General features: G+C 35.6%; 1 protein-coding gene across 1 annotated transcript in view; it reads left to right on the top strand.

Moving 5' to 3' along the window:
- Positions 1–15,594, top strand: part of LOC131035504 (MADS-box transcription factor 23) — a 141,011-nt gene extending 125,417 nt beyond the window's left edge. Inside the window, exons 6-8 of the mRNA XM_057967217.2 lie at positions 14,686–14,727; positions 14,816–15,003; positions 15,101–15,594. Coding sequence (XP_057823200.2) covers positions 14,686–14,727; positions 14,816–15,003; positions 15,101–15,137 — 267 coding nt within the window. The 3' untranslated portion in view covers positions 15,138–15,594. The remainder of the gene's footprint in view (positions 1–14,685; positions 14,728–14,815; positions 15,004–15,100) is intronic.
- The last annotated feature ends 4,939 nt before the right edge of the window (positions 15,595–20,533 follow it).

Here is a 20,533-nt window from a genome sequence, read left to right as displayed (position 1 = left end):
CAAAGTTTGTATGGGCTGAAACAAGCTACAAAATAATGGTATTTAAAATTCTATTCATTATGACTAAGAAGTTTTTTCTAGATGTAAATTTGGTCATTGCGTGTATTATAAGTCTTTGGAGAATGGTGAACATGTACATGGTTGTGGTAAACCAGTTAAAACAATAATTGACTAATAAAATTTCAATGAAGGATTTAGGTGCTGCCAAGCAAGCTTTTGGAGCTAAAATTATTACACATAGGAAGGACGAGGAAATTAAGCTATCACGGGAGAAATATATTGAAAAGATACTGAAGAGGTTTAGTGAGCAAACTTCTTGTTGGTCACTTCAAATTTTCTAAAGAAAATGAATAAATGGAAAGAGTCCCCTACTTGCTATTTGGTGTCTTATGTATGCAATGATTTGCACAAGGAACAACATTTCTCATGCAATGGCAGCGGTTAGTAAGTATGAGTAACCTAAAAAAAATATTTTGGTAGGCTATATTATGAATTTTGAGATATTTGAAAGATGCATCAAATCATGTATTCAGGTCTAGAGAAGGATGTACAATTACAAGGGTATGTTGATTTAGACATGGTGACTTGGATAAAAGTTGATCTACCACAGTCTATGTGTTCACATTTGAAAGGGTAGCGATCAACTCTATTACTAGGTTGTAGAAGTTGGTGGCTCTTTCTATCATGGAAAGAAAATATATTACTATCACAAAAGGAGCAAAGGAGATGTGGTTGCAATGGTTACTATTTGTGTTAGACAGTTCAAATAACCGGAAGACAACTGAGAGGGGAGGGGGGTGAATCAGTTGTCATAGATTATCGGAACCTTAAGCAATTAAAACTTTAATACTGGAATAGCAGTTAAACCAATTAAGCATGAACAATAATCACATAATAAATACCATCCACATGACACCAAGATTTATATGTGGAAAACCCGGTAAAGGGAAAAACCACGGTGGGAAGCCTACCCACAGTCAGATAATACTTCTGCAGTAAGTAAGTGAATTACAATTGAGAGGCCTACACTTACAGGAAAGCCAACAGCCTAGAGCACACTTCTCATCACAAAAGGAGCCTCACTGACTACATAGAAATCCAGACTACAATTCGAAGAAGTGTTTGAACTGCAAAGATAGCATCTCCTATGCCTAAGTACAGTTTCAGTTAAGCTCAATACCAGAGGATTAAATCCTCTTACATAAACCCAATTTAATCTCCAATGATTGACCAAATCCTCTGCCTAAATGATATTACATTATTTGCACATTACATATCCATATCTCATACCATTATGATCTACAATGAGATCTTACACCTATATATACAAACCCTCGACCATAAACAATCAGGTCGGCCACCAGACAATAAACCAATTACATAACTACAAAACATGTCGGCCTTAGACCAAACAAATAATATCCAACACATAAGACATCCCGGAAACACATCGAGAGGTCCAATCCACACATTACATTAAACTGGTCCATAACCTAGATCAATCAGGACCAAATATAGGTCCACGCGCTAAAGCAATGATCTCCATCTGCCAAGTCTCGAACATGATCACCAACAACATTCTGAAACTCTATCAGAAACTGCACCAACACCACTTATGTATATCATCAAAGATCTTCATCAAAAGCTTTGTCGGTGAAACCCTCGCCGGAACCACAAGCCAAGCTTCCAAGCAAACAAGATCTCATCCGATCACCAGACCAAAACCAACTGACTAAATATGAACATGAGTATCATGAATAAACCAATTCCATAACCAAACCATACCAAATCATGCCGGATCCAAACCAACAAGAAACTACTCAACCTACCGGGACCAGAAGGGTGCCAGTAAAGCATCCAAACAACTAGTGTTGGCATCAATGACAAAACATCAATGCAACACATAATCAATTCAACCAAATGGCCAACAATCTCCCCCTTTGGCATTAATGGCAACACTAGATGTGAAAAACATCTAAGTACCAAGAAATGCCAAACATGTCTCCCCCAATGGAAGACAACCAACAATCTCCGCTCAAAGATATAGCAATGAAGTTCAGAAACAAAGACCAAACTCCTCCTATAAATAATATCTTTGTAAAGCTCTGAATTGTACATATATCTCTCCCCCTAATGTATACAACACCTTAAGTTTTTCTTTTTCACATCAATATCTCTCCCCCTTTGACATCAATGCTAGAAACCTAACGAAAATATCAAAGCAAAAACATAAACCATTGAATCACAACGCTGACTACTCTCCCTAAGAAGTAGCATCTCCACATGAGTGCCAGAATGAATAGTATCTCTGATAATACATATCAGACTGATGTCAAACCGCATCAACCAAGTCTATTCCGGAGGGGCAGAAACTTCCAATCTGTCTCTCGGGTACTCAAATAATTCCTTAGGCAAAGGGTTAGTGAAGATATCTGCTATCTGCTCTTTAGTGTTCACATAAACTAGTCTAACTTCATTTGCTTCCACCTTTTCCTTCAAAAAGTTGTACTTGATAGATATGTGCTTTGTCTTAGAATGAAATATCAGATTCTTTGATATGTCAATAGCAGCAGAGTTATCACAGTGAATAACTACCGATCCATCACAATCCACCGTTATATCCTTCAATGTTTGCTTCATCCATAGAACCTGTGTACAGTTAGTAGCAGTAGCAATATACTCAGCTTCAGCAGTAGATAAAGAAGTACATGATTGTTTCTTGCTGATCCATGAAACCAACTTCTTTCCAAGAAAGAAAGCTCCGCCAAAAGTACTTTTTCGGTCATCAACATCTCCAACCCAATCAGCATCTGTGTATGCACATAAAGTAAAGTTATCATCCTTAGGGTACCATAAACCATATTCTAATGTACCTTGCAAGTATCTAAAAATCCTTTTCACCGCACTCTCATGATTTTCTCTAGGATCACTGAAATTTTGATACAATACAAACAACATTCATTATGTCAGGCCTAGTCTGAGTCAAATAAAGCAGACCTCCAATCATAGATTTGTATCTTGTAGGATTTACCAGTGCAGAAACATCTTTTCTTGTCAATTTCTCACTTGTAACCATAGGAGTACTTACCAGTTTAGAATCTCCCATACCAAATTTTTTGAATAACTCTCTAGCATACTTAGTTTGATAGATGAAAATACCTTTGTTAGTTTGAGTAATCTGTAAATCTAAGAAAATTTTCATTTCCCCAATCATAGGCATCTCAAATTCTTCTCCATATTCTTACAAAATTCTATGAACAACTTATCTTCACCTCCAAAAATAATGTCATCAACAAATACCTCAATAATCAGTATATCATCATCAGTGATCTTATAATATAAATTACTGTCAGCATTACTCTTAGTAAAACCAACTTCAAAAGATATTTATCCAACCTTGCATACCAAGCTTTAGGTGCTTTTTTCAATCCATATAAAGCTTTCCTTAACCTGCAACCATGTTTGTATCATCTGATAGTGAAAAACCATCAAGTTGCTCAATATAAACTTCCTCATCAAGATCCCCATTCTAAAATGCACATTTAACATCCATCTGATAAGCCTTATAATCCTTATGAGCAACATAGGCAAGAAATAATCTTACAGCTTCAATCCTAGCTACAGGTGCAAAAGTCCCTCCATAATCAATTCCTTCCCTTCTAAGAATATCCTTTACAAACCAATCTAGCCTTATTCATTATAACTTGACCATCCTCATTCAATTTATTTCTAAAAACACATTTAGTTCCAATAACATTCTTATTTTCAGGTCGGGAAACCAAAGTCCATATGTTATTTTTTTCAATCTGATCTAATTCTTCTTCCTTTCAACCAATATTCATCTTTACATGCCTCAATTAGTGATACCGGATCAACTTGTGAAATTAAACATACCTCATTAGTTGCCAGTCTTATTCTTGTCATTACTCCATTGTTCTTATCCCCAATGATCTGATCTTCTGAATGATTCAATCTCACATACCTAGGAGTCTTCTGACTCTTTGTTTCTCTTCCCGGTTCTTCAGTTACTGTAGAATTTTCTAATACTGCCGAAGTAACTGGTTCCACACTCTGTTCTGGTAAAGGTGCTACCGGTTCAGATATAATCCTTTCCACCGCTGGTTCCTTCTCATAAACTTTGATTTGAGCTCTACTCAGCTCATCTACTTTGACATTAGCACTCTCCACAATTCTCTACAATCTCTTGTTATAACATATATATGTTTTTCTTTCATTAGAGTAACCAAGAAATATGTCTTCATCACATCTAGGATCAAATTTCCCAATAGTATCATCTCTCTTGATATAACATTTACTACCAAAAATTCTGAAATACTTAACTGTAGGTGTATTGCCAAACCATAATTCATAAGGTGTCTCACCAATTTCTCCTTTGATATGTACTTTTTTGAATGTATAAACCACTGTGCTTACTGCTTCTCTCCAATAGATATGAGCTAGACTAGATTCCATCATCATTGTTCTAGAAGCATCCAAGATAGTTATGTTCTTTCTTTCCACAACTCCATTCTGTTGAGGTGTTCGAGGAGCAGGAAATTGTCGTCTTATACCATGCTTCTCACAAAAATTATTAAACTCATCAGATGTGAATTCTCCACCATGATCTGACCTCAAACATGTAATCTTCAATCCTGTCTCAGTTTCCACTTTAGCCTTAAAGATTTTAAACTTTTAAATGCTTCAGATTTTTCCTTTAGAAAAGTAACCCACATCATTCTAGAATAATCATCAATATGAATAAGATCAAGAACATCATTAGATTTATCTTGTATACTCCTAAAAGAGGTTCTGACCTGTTTACCCATTTGACATTCTTTACATACCGAATTATAGGGCTTCACAATCTTAGGTATTTCTCTAACTGCCTTAGTTGAAATGATCTTCACAATGCAATCAAACATGTCTTCTCAACGGAATTTAAATGAAATATATTACTTTTTGTCTGTGTACCAGTTGCAATCTCCAATCCAGATCTCTTAATGATTTTGCATTTTCCATCCTTGAACTGTAATTGAAATCCCTTATCCACCAATTGTCCTACACTCAAAAGATTATGTTTTAAACCTTCAACATAATAAACATTGTCAGTATTGTTCTTACCATCCAATGATAAAGTTCATTTTCCTTTGATCATATATGCTTTGTCATCTCCAAATCTTACTAGACCGCCATCAAATTCTTGCAAAGATAGAAACTTCCCTTTATCTCCAATCATATGACATGAACAACCACTATCAATTACCCATTCATCCTTGTCTTCAATTTTAGCAGCAAGTGTCTTCTCTTCAGGTACATTCTCTTCCAGTGCCAGAACATCTTCTTTGATAGACAAGACCACCCATTCCTTCCCATTGTCAGAACCACTAGCAGAGTCTTCTGTCGGTTCATCATCAGAATCACTAATGCCTTCCTCATCCGCTATGTAGCATAATTTGTCTATGTTTTTCTTGTACTTATACTTGTTTTGATATCCAAGGTTAGGCTTATAAGATCTTCTAACTCTTTTTTCAAATCTTGAATTCCTTTTAGGACATCTAGATGCAAAATGGTCAATCTTATTACATGCAAAATATTTAAAAGGTGTTTATCCTTCATACTTACTTCCTACCGGTCCTTTAGGTACTCTTATAGCAAATAGTGCTTCAAGTTGCTCAAACTCATCATCTTCTCTCTTCATATCATCCAATTCCTTTGCATACAAAGCTTTCCAATTTTGCTTACCGGTTGTTGATGCAGATGCATGAAAAGTAGGTTCAGTCTTCACAACTCCAAAAGGTTCGAATTCTTCAAGCTCAAAAGCAGATAATTTCCCAACCAAAGTATCTCTGTTGATAGATGTATTAGCCATTGTTGTCAACTCATAAATAGCAGTAGCCTTCATCTTGTAAGTCGGTGGTAGGGCTCTCAAAACTTTAGAAACAATTTCATCTTCATTCAGAATTCCACCACAACATTGAATTCCCACAACAATCTCATTTACCCTTTCCATGAATGCAGTAATCCTTTCATCTTCTTTCATCTCATATCTCATCCGGTAACCATCAAGTTTAGCAATCTTCACAATAGGGGCACCTTCATTAAGAGCCTCCAAATTATCCCATATAGCCTTTCCAGATGATTTGTCAGTTAATCCCATTATTTGCTGATCAGAAAATGCACACAAGAGGGCTTCTCTTGCTCTACAATTGTTCTCAAGCTCCTTATCCAGGTTTGGTGGAGGAGGATTTCCAAATGCCGGATTATAAGGTGTGACACCATTCTGTGTGATCTCCCAAATCTCCTTGCCAAGACATCTCAGATGAGTCTCCATTTGAATCTTCCATACTGTGTAATTTGTTCAATCAAGCTTAGAAATATCCCTTCGAAAGATAGCTCCAGATGAATTGGATGAGTTTGAACTGTTAGCCGCCATAGGATCTTCCTCAAGCGGTTAAGCTTTCTGCAGAGAGGACTAAAGCTCTGATACCAATTGTTAGACAATTCAAATAACCGAAAGACAACTGAGAGGGGGGGGGGGGGGTGAATCAGTTGTCACAGATTACTAGAACCTTAAGCAATTAAAACTTTAATACCGTAACCCAAAACATTAATACCGAAATAGCAGCTAAACCAATTAAGCATGAACAATAATCACAGAATAAATACCATCCACATGACATGAAGATTTATACGTGAAAAACCCAGTAAAAGAAAAAACCACGGTGGGAAGCCTATCCACAGTTAGATAATACTTTAAAAGTAAGTATGTGAATTACAATTGAGGGGCCTGCAGTTGCAGGAAGGCCAACAGCCTAGAGCGCACTGCTCATCACAAAAGGAGTATCACTGACTACATAGAGATCCAGACTACAATCAGCAGAAGTGTTTGAACTGCAAAGATAGCATCTCCTATGTCTGAGTACAGTTTCGGTTAAACTCAATACCGGAGGACTAAATCCTTTTATACATAAACCCAATTTGATCTTCAATGATCGACCAAATCCTCTGCCTGAATGATATTACATTATTCGCACATTACATATCCATATCCCATACCATTATGATCTACAATGAGATCTTACATCTATATATACAAACCCTCGACCATAAACAATCAAGTCGGCCACCAGAAAATAAACCAATTACATAATTACAAATAATATCCAACATATAAGACATCCCGGAAACACATCGAGAGGTCCAATCCACACATTACATTAAACCGGTCCATAACCTAGATCAACTGGGACCCAATATAGGTCAACACACTAAAGCAATGATCTTCATCCGCTAAATCTCGAACATGATCAAGAATAACATCCTGAAACTCTATCAGAAACTGCACCAACACCTCTTATGCATATCATCAAAGATCTTCATCAAAAGCTCTGCCGGTGAAACCCTCGCCGGAACGTCAAGCCAGGCTTCCAAGCAAACAGGATAGCATCCGATCACCAGACCAAAACCAACTGACTGAATATGAACATGAGTATCATGAATAAGCCAATTCCATAACCAAAGCATATCGGAGTCTACCGGATCATGCCGGATCCAAACCAACCAGAAACTACTCAACCTACTGGGACCAGAAGGGTGCCGGTAAAGCATCCAAACAGCTAGTGTTGGCATCAATGACAAAACATCTATGCAACACATAATCAATTCAACCAAATGACCAACAATTTGAACTGAATAGCAGACAACAACAGTACAATTCACTTAGATAAAACTCCATCTTTTCATTAACGAATGAAGCACAACATAGAGTTTCAATATAATTTTATTTTATTCAAAGTTTTGTTGGACATAGTAAGCCGATGTTGGAGAAGGATCGTTTTAGCTTGAATCTAGATGCATTTACCAAAGTTGTTTGAAAAGAGAAGTTAGAGTTCTGTAGAGCTTGTCTTGGTCTAATAAAAAGGTGACAAAGAAGCTTGAAAACGTAGTTGAGATTACTGGGCATGGCTATTCCTACCATGGATTAGACTTGAATTTTTTGGAAGTGTGAAGTCCAACAGTCAAACCTGGATGTATGTTTCACAACAGTGAAGCCTTTCATCTCTGTTTTGATGTCTTCATCTGCCTTGATGAGTTCACTGTCTATTTATTTTTTGGGGGGATATTGAAACATTTATATAATTTCAGTCATTATCCACGCATTTTGTTTTTACATACACAACCTTTGAATCTCTATTTTCTGCCATTGATAAATGCCTCTTGATAGAAATGAGTTTTGAATCTGAAGTCATTTTGGAGCCCCTTTTTCGCTTTTGCTGTATCTCAAGTGATTCGAGAAGTTTGTACCCTAAGTGATTCGAGAAGTTTGGATATGAAACCTGCCTTAATTTAGTACAGATCACAGGTTAAATTCGAGCCTCACAATCATAGATTTGTTGGATTAAATCAGACATAATCATATGTCAAATTTGATGTGGCAAGATTTAGAGAAGTGGGTTCCAAATACTTTTTGTCAAAAGGCTTTCTTTGAAAGCGTCAAATCTTTGAAACATGGTAAGTAGCTTCCAATGGAAAGTCACACATTCAAATATGGAGTAGAATAGTCATGGAGTTCTCTAGTCAGACACTCAGCTGAATTCTTAGTTAACACACATTCAAATATCGAGTAGAATAGTCATGGAGTTCTCTAGTCAGACACTCAGAGCCGAATTCTTAGTTAATTAGATTGTAATAGATTTTGCATCCGAAATCTCTTCGAAACATTTCACCTCAGAGAATTGCCAAAAGTTCCCCGAAAGAAAATGGAGCCAAAATAGTTATTAAACTTGATGAAGATCCTCTAGGATTTTCAACCCTAAATCATTATGCCTCGGCTAATTTCTTGGCATAACCAGATTAAATATTAGGTAAGTTCAGAGTTTTTGGCTGTGAGATATTACCTCGTGTCTGCCCAATTACTGCGAGATTAAGACACTTATCAGTACCCCCACACCTTTTCATATAGATCAACCTTATTTCTATTGTTACGGATGTTAATTCCCTATGAATTCTAATGAAAAGCATTTGTAGTCTTGATGTTAGGCTAAGTATTTAGAAGACAGTTTTTCTCCAAAACACAAGAAAAGCTGAACAATGTAAAGTGTCCTTGGCCATTGTAGAGCTCGGATCTTAATTAAATTATGGGACTAGTAAGTGAGTGCCACGTGTCTAGTGGGCTTGGGAATTCTTAGAAATCTTATGTAGGAAAAGAAACTGATCTTAAGCTAGTTGAACTCGAGAGAAATTCCTTTTGTATCTGGAATAACTTTGGAGAAAAAGAAAATTCTAAGGGAGTTTTCAGTTTATTTATTTATTTTTGATCGATAAAAGACAGAGTCGAGATTTATATTAATAATAAAAAATTGTTTTTTACAAAATTTAAATAAGAAAGGTTCTTGCTGGCCAGGATGATGGCTAAACCACAAAAAATACAGTTATAGCCATCATGAGCAAACTGACTTGGAGCTCTAATCTTATCTTCATCATTAGACATTTTCAGATTCACATTATCCCGAACATCATCAACTGTAGAAAATTACATATGATTGCTCAACCCAGAGGGTTCCAAGCAATAAACCAAAACTTAATCATATAATTATAGATAAAATGATATAGAAAACTCAAAAACCTCAAATAGAGTTTGAAATTTCCAAAATTGGCTTGATCCAACTTGAAAAAATGGCAGGGTCGGTCAGCTATCCAGCCAAAGCTGAAGCCGTCCCAGAAAATTGTGTCAATTCCGAAACTGGACTAGAAAGAATCACATTTGGAACCTTCCTTTCTTTCTTTCTTTTAACTTCCTGCCATTCTCCCTCCTGGGAGGAAGCCGCCTGTGTAGAGCAAAGGGAGACCCCTAAAAGTCCCATGCTCAAAACCCCATCATTGATGGTCTCCTCACTCCTGCTTGAAGAACCTATCCCGGTTTTAGCCTTTGGGCTCAATGCTTCTTGTTGATTTGTCTCTACTACCCTTCTAGGGTTTCGAGGAGAGGAGTCTGAAAACTATTTATCCTTTTTGCCTTTGCCAATCTCCTGGTTCAAGGCATTTAAATATGGTTTCTCCTGTCCATCCACAGAAGATTCATTGTCTATGATCATTTTTTGGATGTTCCCTACATCCTTCTCCACTGAATAATGATGAAGGGAGACATCCTTCCACCAAGAGGCCCTCCTATTGTTATTCTGCTTTTCACATTTGGCTGCCATATGCCCAATTTGGAAGCATTTCCTGCATCTAAATGGAATACCTTTATAATTTATTGACTCCACCCAAGTCCCATTTACAGACTTTAAAACGAGTTCTGCAGGTGGGATTTTGGATGAATCCATTTCCAGTAAGATGCATGCATAAGTAGTATGAAGATAATCCAAGGAGCCCTTATCAACCCCTAAAAATTTTCCCAAAGAATCACCTACAACTTTAAAGCAAGATTCAAGCCAAAACTGAAGTGTTAGATTAGGAAGTCTTGCCCAAATCGGAATCCGATCAAAAGATTCAGTGACTGGGTTAGATGTTGGATACCAGGGTTTGAGCAGCAGAGTATGTTTCCCCTCCCAGCTCCAGAGAGATGAGTAGAAGATTTTATTCCAATCTTTCACCTTGTCAAAGATAACCACAAAGAAGCCTCGAGCTCTTTCTTGGATAGGATCTGCACATTACTCACCATAATAGGCCCCAAGTCTCTAAGATCCACTTGTGAAGATCACCAAGACTTGGCCAAAATTCTTGAAACCTCCCTATCAAACCCCTTCTAACAAAATGTTTTTCATTTTCCAAAACCTCCTTAATTGCATCTGCATCCAAATTTACTATTGCCCTAGCAGCAACTTCCTCTTCCCCACACCCACGAGCGTCCCTGTTGTGGCCATCCCCAATACCAGAGGCCAATCGAATAGCCCTCTGTTTTCGACCTGACGAATCTTTAATCATGGTTTAGATTGTTTCCGGTCTGAATCGTCCTAAGGCACTAGAAATGAATTAAAATTACCCTGGATCACTAGAAGTAGTTTGTTTGTGCCATGTGGTATGCCATTATTGGATAAACATGACGGCCAACTGAAAGTTTGAAAACAGATTATTCTGAAGCCGAAGGCTGAAGGAGAAAGAATTAGCCTGATAATCAAAGATTGCTTACCTGCAAACTAGGTAACATGAATAATCCCATGGTTGCAATCATTATAACTAATATGCAACCTGATGAGTTAAATCCAAATAATTAAAAAGAAAAATCTCCAGAGTGGCTTTTCGATTGTTGTTGGGATGTACATACCAGACACATCATAGCCTAAAAATTCTCTACTTAAACCCAAGTTGTGAACAAATTTGGCATGTTTGGTCAAAAATTGGTATATCCGAGCTGATTCATCTAGTAATATAATGGTCAATGAGCTGCAGTGTTTGGAATGAAGGAATTGTGGTAATTGTATCTCAGGTTTTCAACTTCTATACAGTGTGTCACTGTGCAACTTATAGGGAAAAATTCTGACAAATTGAGAGGAATTTAACTGTTTTTGTTTGAAAAATTAGTCAATAAGGTATTATAAAAAAGTCATACGTCGACTTGTTTTTAAGTATTTATAAATCATCCCAAACTGATCGTCTCGCCTTGTTGATCAGTTTACTAGAAGTTTCCAGTAACCCCTCCAGCAACCCAGGATGATCAAAATGTGTAGTGGTCACAGATTGGAGGAACTGTAGGATCTATATTTACAAAGGTTGGAACTAGAAAAAAATATTTAGTTAGTATAATCCACTACATTTCAATAATTCCAAGTTGGACAGCTTATATTGAATTGATGATCTTAACTCCTTGTCTATTAGATGCTCGTTTGATTCCTTCACGATGGTTAATCAATTGTTGATTCATTTGGCAAATAAAATCTAAATGTGGTTTGATGTTTGAGTTTCAAGATCTTAAGGTTATCTTAGTCATCTTAGTTTACAGGTCATCGATGTAATGGTGAATTTGCATATTATATTGAATTGGAATCTATGAGCTATTTAGTTTTGTGGGTTCACCACCTTTTAGTTGCAGTGGGCTAACTTGGATGTGGACTCTCTAAATTTATAGGTCTTTTTAAGTGTTGATGCAAATTCAGTTGGTCTTATCTATGGTCATTTGTATATTGGTATGTTGCTTTGGGATGAGAAGATGGATATTGACTGCCTAAATAATTATTAGCAGAATTTGTAGCACGTTGTTTACCACAATTTCATGGATAGCTTGGCTACATGGTTAAGTGGGAGCTTTTGACAATAATGTTTTGGTGGTGGTTTATTTTCATGGTTTGAAAATTTGATCAATTATTTTATTTTTTTGAAGCTTTTAGTATTGTAATTGATTGTGTGGACCATGGGTGATCCATTTAAGAGATGGTTTTTTTCATGTGATTTGAGATGTTCGCATATTGGTTAGCAATGGAGGACTCTTGGAGTATTTGAATGAGGTATCAGTTTATGATTTTCTCTTTTGACAAGGGATGGTTGAGAGGATGTTTGGTATTGTGCCATGGTGGAGGCTACATGGTTAAGCGGGGGCTTTTGATAGTGATGTTTTGGTGGTCGTATGTTTTCATGGTTTGGAAATTTGGTTGTACTTTATTCCCTTAAGCTTTTAGCATTTTAATTAATTGTGTGGATCATGGGTGATTTTCATTTAAGAGATGGTTTTATTCATGTGATTGGAGATGTCGACATATTGGCTAGCTATGGAGGATTTTTGGAATATTTCAATGAGGTAAATTAGTTGATGACTTTTCTCTTTTGACAAGTCATAGTTGGTTGAGAGGATGTTTGGTATTGTGCCATGGTGGACTCTTGATTGGGCATTAGAGTATTGACGTGATATAGGTGCTCTTGAAGTAAGATATGTTAATTGGAGCATATAATCTTTTGAGGAGATGCTAGATCACGATGTCATGATGTGTTTGTGGATTTTTGTAGATTTGTAGTGGGAGATTTGACAATGATCTAAATACATATTTTAGTATTTAGTACATTGGGCATGTGATTAGGAGCTTCACGAGAGTGTGGTGTTGTATTTAGATTTTAACATGGATTAATTGGTTAGAAGTACTCATGGATGCTTGGACACTTGGGTGAGGTAAGAGTTCGAGTTTTGAGACATTTTTGAGTTGATTACTCTTTTGAGGTTTCAACTAGGAACTTCCAAGGAGCCTTCACCTAGATATTGACATACTTCATGATAGACTTATAGAGGAGATTGTTCTTGGAGGGAGTAAGTGTGGCGTAGCATATCCGAGAGGAGCATTCTCATTCCCACTCTTGGTCTACTTGACTGATAATCATCTAATAGGTATTACTCATTTTTCTTTTAAGATTCAACTTGTTTTATGTTTTATTATCTTATGGATATGAACTTTAAGCTCTAGTTGTTTACTTTTGGAGGGTTCCCTTTGATGAGTGTTTGGCATGCTCATCTCCTTATACATGTGTTTGATTTGTTACGTCATTTATGAAGAGTTTAAGAGATTTTATTGGTGTAGTTTTCTAATTCTAGGAATGGATTTGGGTTTGTTCCTTATTTAGGGAGGCTTGCATCCATGGCTGGTTATATAAGGTATATGTTTTATTTGATCTATGGGATTGAATGGTTGGGTGTTTTTAAGGATTTTTGATTGGGGTTGTGAAAGAGATCTAACTTGATACAACTTACCACTTGGAGGTGTTGATGGAAGGACATGTTATGTGATGTTCATAGGTTTTCTCTATTTGTTCCATTACTACTTTTTGAAGGTTCATGTTCACATGGTTTAGTGTGTTGGACTTGTGAGAATTATGACTTTTTGTTGCATATGTGGAATATAGTGATTATTCTTTGTTACTACGTGGTTTTTTTATGATCTTGGCATTGGTTTTGATTCATAGACTTTTACGCTTTGATTGATTTTCATATTCAACTCTATGATCTTCATTGACAAGTTCCAAACAAAGATATTGTGATTATGGTTTATGGGTTGGATATGTTGTTAGCATGGGTTCTATTCATGGTTCTAGATATTTTTATAGGTACGGATGATTGGATGTATACCATTGGTTTTGGCTGTTATTTCTAATCATGTGAGTTTTTCTTTTTCAAAATTAGTATATCGTCACATTTTGTGCACTCAAAAACTTACAGTTGCATAAATATTTTACACTTTTGCCATATATTATCTTTGTCATAAAATATTCCCTTTCATGATCAAATTTACGTACCAGTAACTACTTCCCTACCAGTAAATGTTAAGTTTTCATGAACCAACTGAAACTCAAACGTAAGACCTTCCATGTGCTGTTGGAGTGCTCTACCACTGAACTACTGACCCCTATAGATTACAGCTTTGTAACATTATTCTCCAACTGATCGAAACTGGCAGATAAATATGCAAAATTGAGTCTGTTAACACTTATCTGAAATGCAAACAATAGCTAAACTAGGTGCCAAAAAAAATAGAACTAAGCATGGCACCACAGGCACCTGCAGTATGGCGGTGAAGCTGATAAATATTGAGCTTCGTGTATATATTTTTTTCGAAAGTATTTTAGCAAGTTTATTTTGGGCTTTGAAAAAATGGCCCTTCCTATATCTAGTGATTGCCTTGCCTTGATCTTTTAGACGGATAGAAATTATTAGCTGCAATTAATAATATGCATGGTGCTTTCCTAAACTTTTTATTTTTTAAGCAGATAGCTCAATTAACGGAGGGAAATACCAAACTCGATGTTCAGGTAAGCTACGATCCTATTAAATGGGCTTGTATAATTCTTCCTTATAGTGTACAAGACTAATATTGAAATACATATATATGTTGAGCAGTTAAACGCAACACACTGTTGCACCTCTGCACAAAATAGCAATGAAGAGGAAACGATGTTTTTTGAGCTTTTGGACAGACAAGATCATCCTAAGTCATCTGTTTCCACGATTTGTTCCGCACACAATTCCAGCGAGCATAACGAAAGCATTAAAGAAAATGGGGTTCCAGACACATTCTTGCATTTGGGGTAGACCATTCATCATGCAAATTGAAGTTTTATGTTCTGTTTGCTTCTATTTTGTGTCCATTGAAAATAATCTTGTGAAATTTTGCGTGCTTTTCAGGTTGTCTACAGGCTATTGTCTTGGTGGGGTGGGGTAAATAAAGAGCACTGGAATTGAGAGTTTTTTATGTTGAAACTTTATTCTCGATCCATGAACATAAGGTTTTTATTCCTTCGTCAACTAAGATATTCATCTACGTTCCATGTAAGAACATCGCGTGAGGAGTATGAAAATGATGCATGATCAATGCAGTTATCAACGGTCATGCAACATCAACAGTTCAAAGCAATCATCTCAGTCATCAACAGAATGCAACTTCAGTTTTTTCTGTCTTTTAATAATGCTTCGTAACGCATTGTAAAAACCGCATCTATACGCCGTGTACATGTATGCACATTTCAGTTTTAATTTAGTTTGCATAAAGTGGCAGCAGCACAGTTAAGTTTTATTTTGGTGATAGGCTGTAATAATTCTTAGTAAAATTTCTTTTGTTTTGCTGTTTTTGATGTTAGAAAACCAGCCCACTTCATTAATAAGAATAGTCTTTCTTTTCATTTTGGCTGATTGCTTAGTTCATGGCAGAGATTTTAGTAATTGCATTATATTTTCAGCTCTCTATTTGTAAAATATTTTTTTAGTATGATGTTAAGAGTTTTAAATTTATATGCTGTAGAAATTTTATTGTACAGGTAGAGGTCACGCTAACAGTCATCTCTAAATAGCTGAGGACAGTAGCTTTTCATTTCCAACTTCAATTATTTACAGGCTACAACAATGAATATTAGAGTACCAAAATGAAAATCTTATTTTATTTCAAGATCTCTGGGAATTAGTGGAATTAGTGGAAGTAGGATATAATCAACATGTAGATACGAATATTTTGATATCAAATCAACGAACTTAGTCAAAAGAAGATAAAAAGGACAATTGAGCTCTATTAATTCAACCTTTTAAAGAGATTTGGAAAATTTAAGGATGAAAGAAGTTAAGTTAATTCAAGAATTTGTTACAAAGACTCGAGGTATTAAACCAATTTTCAAAGTCAAGGGGAAGCTATAATAGAGTAGGAAATTGTAAAAAAAAATTAGAGGTGTCTTTTCTTCCTAAAGTTGACCAATGGCAACAGTCATGTTGAAGAAAGCAAAGATCCAACCACATTCATAGTGGTAGAGTTGGTAGATATTTTGCAACCTTATAAGGAATGTATGCAACATTCTACAAATAACTTTGTTGAAATTTTGTAGTCTATTGTAAGTAATGAAGAACAACCTCTCCTTACTTAAATATCTAGGGTAGTCTTCTACTAATAGACGATGTGGTAAGAGGAAGAGGAAGTGGAAGAGCATATAATAAAGGAAGCGAGAGAAGTTATTTGGATTGCAAAAGCATCTAATGTTTGTATTGTGAATGATATGAATATGATGAGTCTAAACACATATAAAGATGGAAGTATAACTTGAATAAGTCAAGAGCCAACTATGAAGAGTCTTGAAGATGCACAACACTTGACATGCAATTTGGCATAAAAACCTCAAAAAGATGTGATTCCTAGAAAGTGGTTGGTCAAATCATGTGACAAGTAAACCTGATCTCTTCGTCAAATAAGATGAAATTGTGAAAAGTAAAATTTGGTGATATAAAGGGATTGATTTAATGGGAAAATGTACCCTTGCAATGGAGACTAATAAAGGAGAAGCTATTTATATTCATGATATTTTGCTTGTCCCAAACATAATCTTTTAAGTATTGGGCAACATATATCAAAATAAATATAAAGCAATGCTTGAAGATAACTATTGTAAAATATTTTGTAAATCATTTAATTACCATCTCCTAGTAATAGTTTGTATGATAGAGAATAGATTATTTCCACTAAAATGCATGTCCTAAAAGCAACCATAGATGATTCATGGTTGTAACAACCACATTATAATCATATAAAATTTCAATATAATATTTGCCTCAAAAGAAGAATATGGTGAGAGAATCAAACAAAACAAGAATTATCTTTAAGGTGTCCACTTAGAAAGCATCATCAAGATAGTTTTATATCGAACAAATCACAAAGGGCGAAATTGCCTCAAGAGCGTGTGCATGCGCACAAATACAAGAGGAATATTTTGGTAAGAATTTTTATTTTTTCGACTTCCATGGATAATTTCTCTTGCCATACTTTTTAAACCAAAAATTAGAGATTTTTGGATGTTCAAAATTTTTAAGGCTATGGTTGAAAAGCAAAGTGGGTACTATCTTAAAATACTCAAAAAAAAAGTAAGAGGAGAATTCATTTCTTATTTTTTTTATGAATTTTATAAGAATAATGGCATCAAGAGACAACTTATACTCCCCATCAAAATGGGATTACAAGAGGAAAGAACCATACCATTATGGAAATGAAATGAAGTACGTGACATTATTTTATGTTGTTGAAATTGTTGATAACTCAATGATGAACGGATAGTACCAAACTGGTACCGAGAGGGGGAGGGGTGTGAATCAGTACAGACAAAAACACATTCCTAAAACCAGTTTGTCAGCAGACATTGCGCTTTGGTAAACAAACAGTAACATCGGTCTTAAACAGAGTTCAACCGGCAAAACCTAGAATAATTGAGACAAGCATAAACCGGTTGACATTTATCTTGTCATACAATCTAATACTTCATTTCCATTTCACCCTAGTGCATAAACAGGTAATCTATCATCAAAAATATAAACAGCTAGATCAACATGATTTACCTTCAGACACAAATCACTTAAACCATCACATGAATAACACCACACATGACACAGATTTTTCACGTGAAAACCCAACTGGGAAAAACAACGATGGGGATGAATACCCACATGCTGTTTTTGAACTCTTTAGAAGTTCGCTTTGTTAGGAGCCTTGTCCAGTTAAAGACTGATACAATAGGTTCTGTTAGGAACCGATCCTGTTAGGGATCACTCGGTTAAGGGTTAAACCCTGTTAAAGGTTACCTTGTTAGAGGATTTCAAGAACTCAATGGTTTTGAGTCACCGTGTTAAAGGATTTACAGTAAGCTGGTTAAAGTTACCATGTTAAAGGATTTTCCAACTGTTGAAGTGGTTAGAGATCAACAGATATTACAATGATTTGGTAATAGCACTCAATGCTAATGCAGATCCGCTTTAGCTCTTTTTCACCTTTTGGACTTACACTGTACACGCATCACTTCTCTCTTCTGGTCTGGCAAGAATCACGTATCTCTTCACTTGGATACACACACACTTTTGTCAACAACCTCATAAAGAAACACAACATCGACCTTATAGGAAACAGATAGGTCGGTAGCATAAACCCTAAACCCTAAACCTATTAGGTTAAGCAATTCAAACGGTTCAATCCTGACCGTTGAGCACATTGCATTGAATGCAACAGTCTTGAACCGATCTCAAGACGTTCTCCATCGTTCGTATTCCACCGCTTTCATGGCGGCTGATAACCCATCATGTGTTTTCACCATTTACAGACTTCACACATTCCCGAGGTAGATAAGAACAATCTCCTTCATGCAAGATCCTTCACGCGCACAAGGCTAACGTGGCAACACGATCTGTTCTTCGTTACAATGCTAACTCATCACACAAAGTCACTGGTTGAGTCACACAGGCTTGAAGCACTTCAACCGGAAACCTTGAAGTTGAGACTACCAATCGGTAGTCATACACAGGTTCCATGTACTAGTTCTCATATCAACATGCCGGTTCACCTTGAACAAACATACCGCTTCACTTTGGCACATATATCGGTTCACAATGTTATACCGGTTCTTGGTAACATACCAGTTCTCTCTTCTTCAGCATATTGACATCAATGACAACATACAATGTCATCATGTTTTCATATCGGTTCACATAATGCCAACAATTGTTATTGGGGAGAAGAAATGACAACAATGGTATACATTTTGAATCGAAGCCCAACAAAATCAATTTTGATTATCACACCAATGAAAGATTGGAGTGGTTATAAGCTCCAAATGGCTCATTTTTGTGTATTTAGCTATCTAGCATATATTCATATTCCAGTTTAGAAGTGGAAGAAGTTGGATCTGCAAAGTCTCAACTTTGTATCTTTCCAAATATTTTGATGCAACTCAAAGATATATAATAATTTTGACACAAAGTAATGTATTTTTAGTTGGGATATGTTTTTGATGGAATGTGGCAATGTAAAAAATATGTTAAAGAAAACTCATCGATAATCATGGACATGGAAGATGGTAGTGTTCCTCCTCTCCCTAGATACTCAAGTGGATGTTCAAGGTCCAATAGGAACTCAAGTTTGAGTCCTCCAAGCTCAAGTTCACCAAGTTCTTTTGATATCACAAATTCAAGTGATGATTCAAGTCCAAGCTCTTTAAGAAAGGTGTGAAGCTTAAATAAAATTTATTAGAGGAGTATTAATATGAATATAGCTGTCAATGTTGCTTTGCTTAGTATAATTCAAGTTAAACTCTCTATAAGTAAAGAAACAATAAAATAAATCGTATGGATTGATGCTATGAATGAAAATATAGATGCAATTGACAAAAATAATACATGGGAATTAATGCAACTTCCAAAAATTAAATTGATTGGTGTCAAATGGATTTATAAAGTGAAATACTATGTTGATGGTTATATGAAACGACGCAAGATTAGTTTTCAATGGATTTGCACAAACACTTGAAGTAGATTATTTAAAAACTTTCATTCTAGTTGTCAAATTGATACAATCAACATTATATTAACTATTGTATTATCATATTAGATGGATGTAAAATCAGCCTTACATAATGGTTATATAGAGTGAGGAAGCCTACGTGGATCAATTTATTGGTTATAAAATTCCATGCAAAGAACAATTAGTTTACAAGTTAAAGAAAACTCTATAGGGTTTGGAGCAAGCTCTTTACGCCTCATACTTAAGGATTTATAATTATATTGTAAAGAAAAGACTCATCAAAATCCATTAAAAGCCAACCTTGTATAACAATAATACTATTGCATTGATAAAAATATTTGTGTTTCATGTTGGATTGGAATAGATACAAATTTGACATTATTTCATTGATAATTGATTCAAGATGGATAAGTATAAAATTGTAATTTGGCCCAAATTAGAGCAAGTTGTTGGTATATTCACCAAAACTCTTCCTATAGTCAGTTTTGTTACTTTGAGACACCAATTGGGACTCACCCTATTGATCATTCAAGAGATGGAAGATGATTTATGTCAAAGCAATCATCAATGGTCATGTAATATCAATAGTCCAATGCAACTATCAGAGTCATCAATTGTGTGAAACTTTAATTTTTCTCTTAATGGTTCTTTGTAATGCATAATAAAAACTCCATGTATGTGTAGTGTACATGTATGCACAATTCATTTTAAATTTAATTTGCATGAATTGATAGCAATACAATTAAACTGTGTTGTGATTTATATGAGTATAAAACACTAGGTGATATGCTATAATATTTTTT

Source organism: Cryptomeria japonica, chromosome 10, assembly GCF_030272615.1.
Source record: "Cryptomeria japonica chromosome 10, Sugi_1.0, whole genome shotgun sequence".
Taxonomy (NCBI): Eukaryota; Viridiplantae; Streptophyta; class Pinopsida; order Cupressales; family Cupressaceae; genus Cryptomeria; species Cryptomeria japonica.
This window is presented reverse-complemented; position numbering and strand designations above follow the sequence as displayed.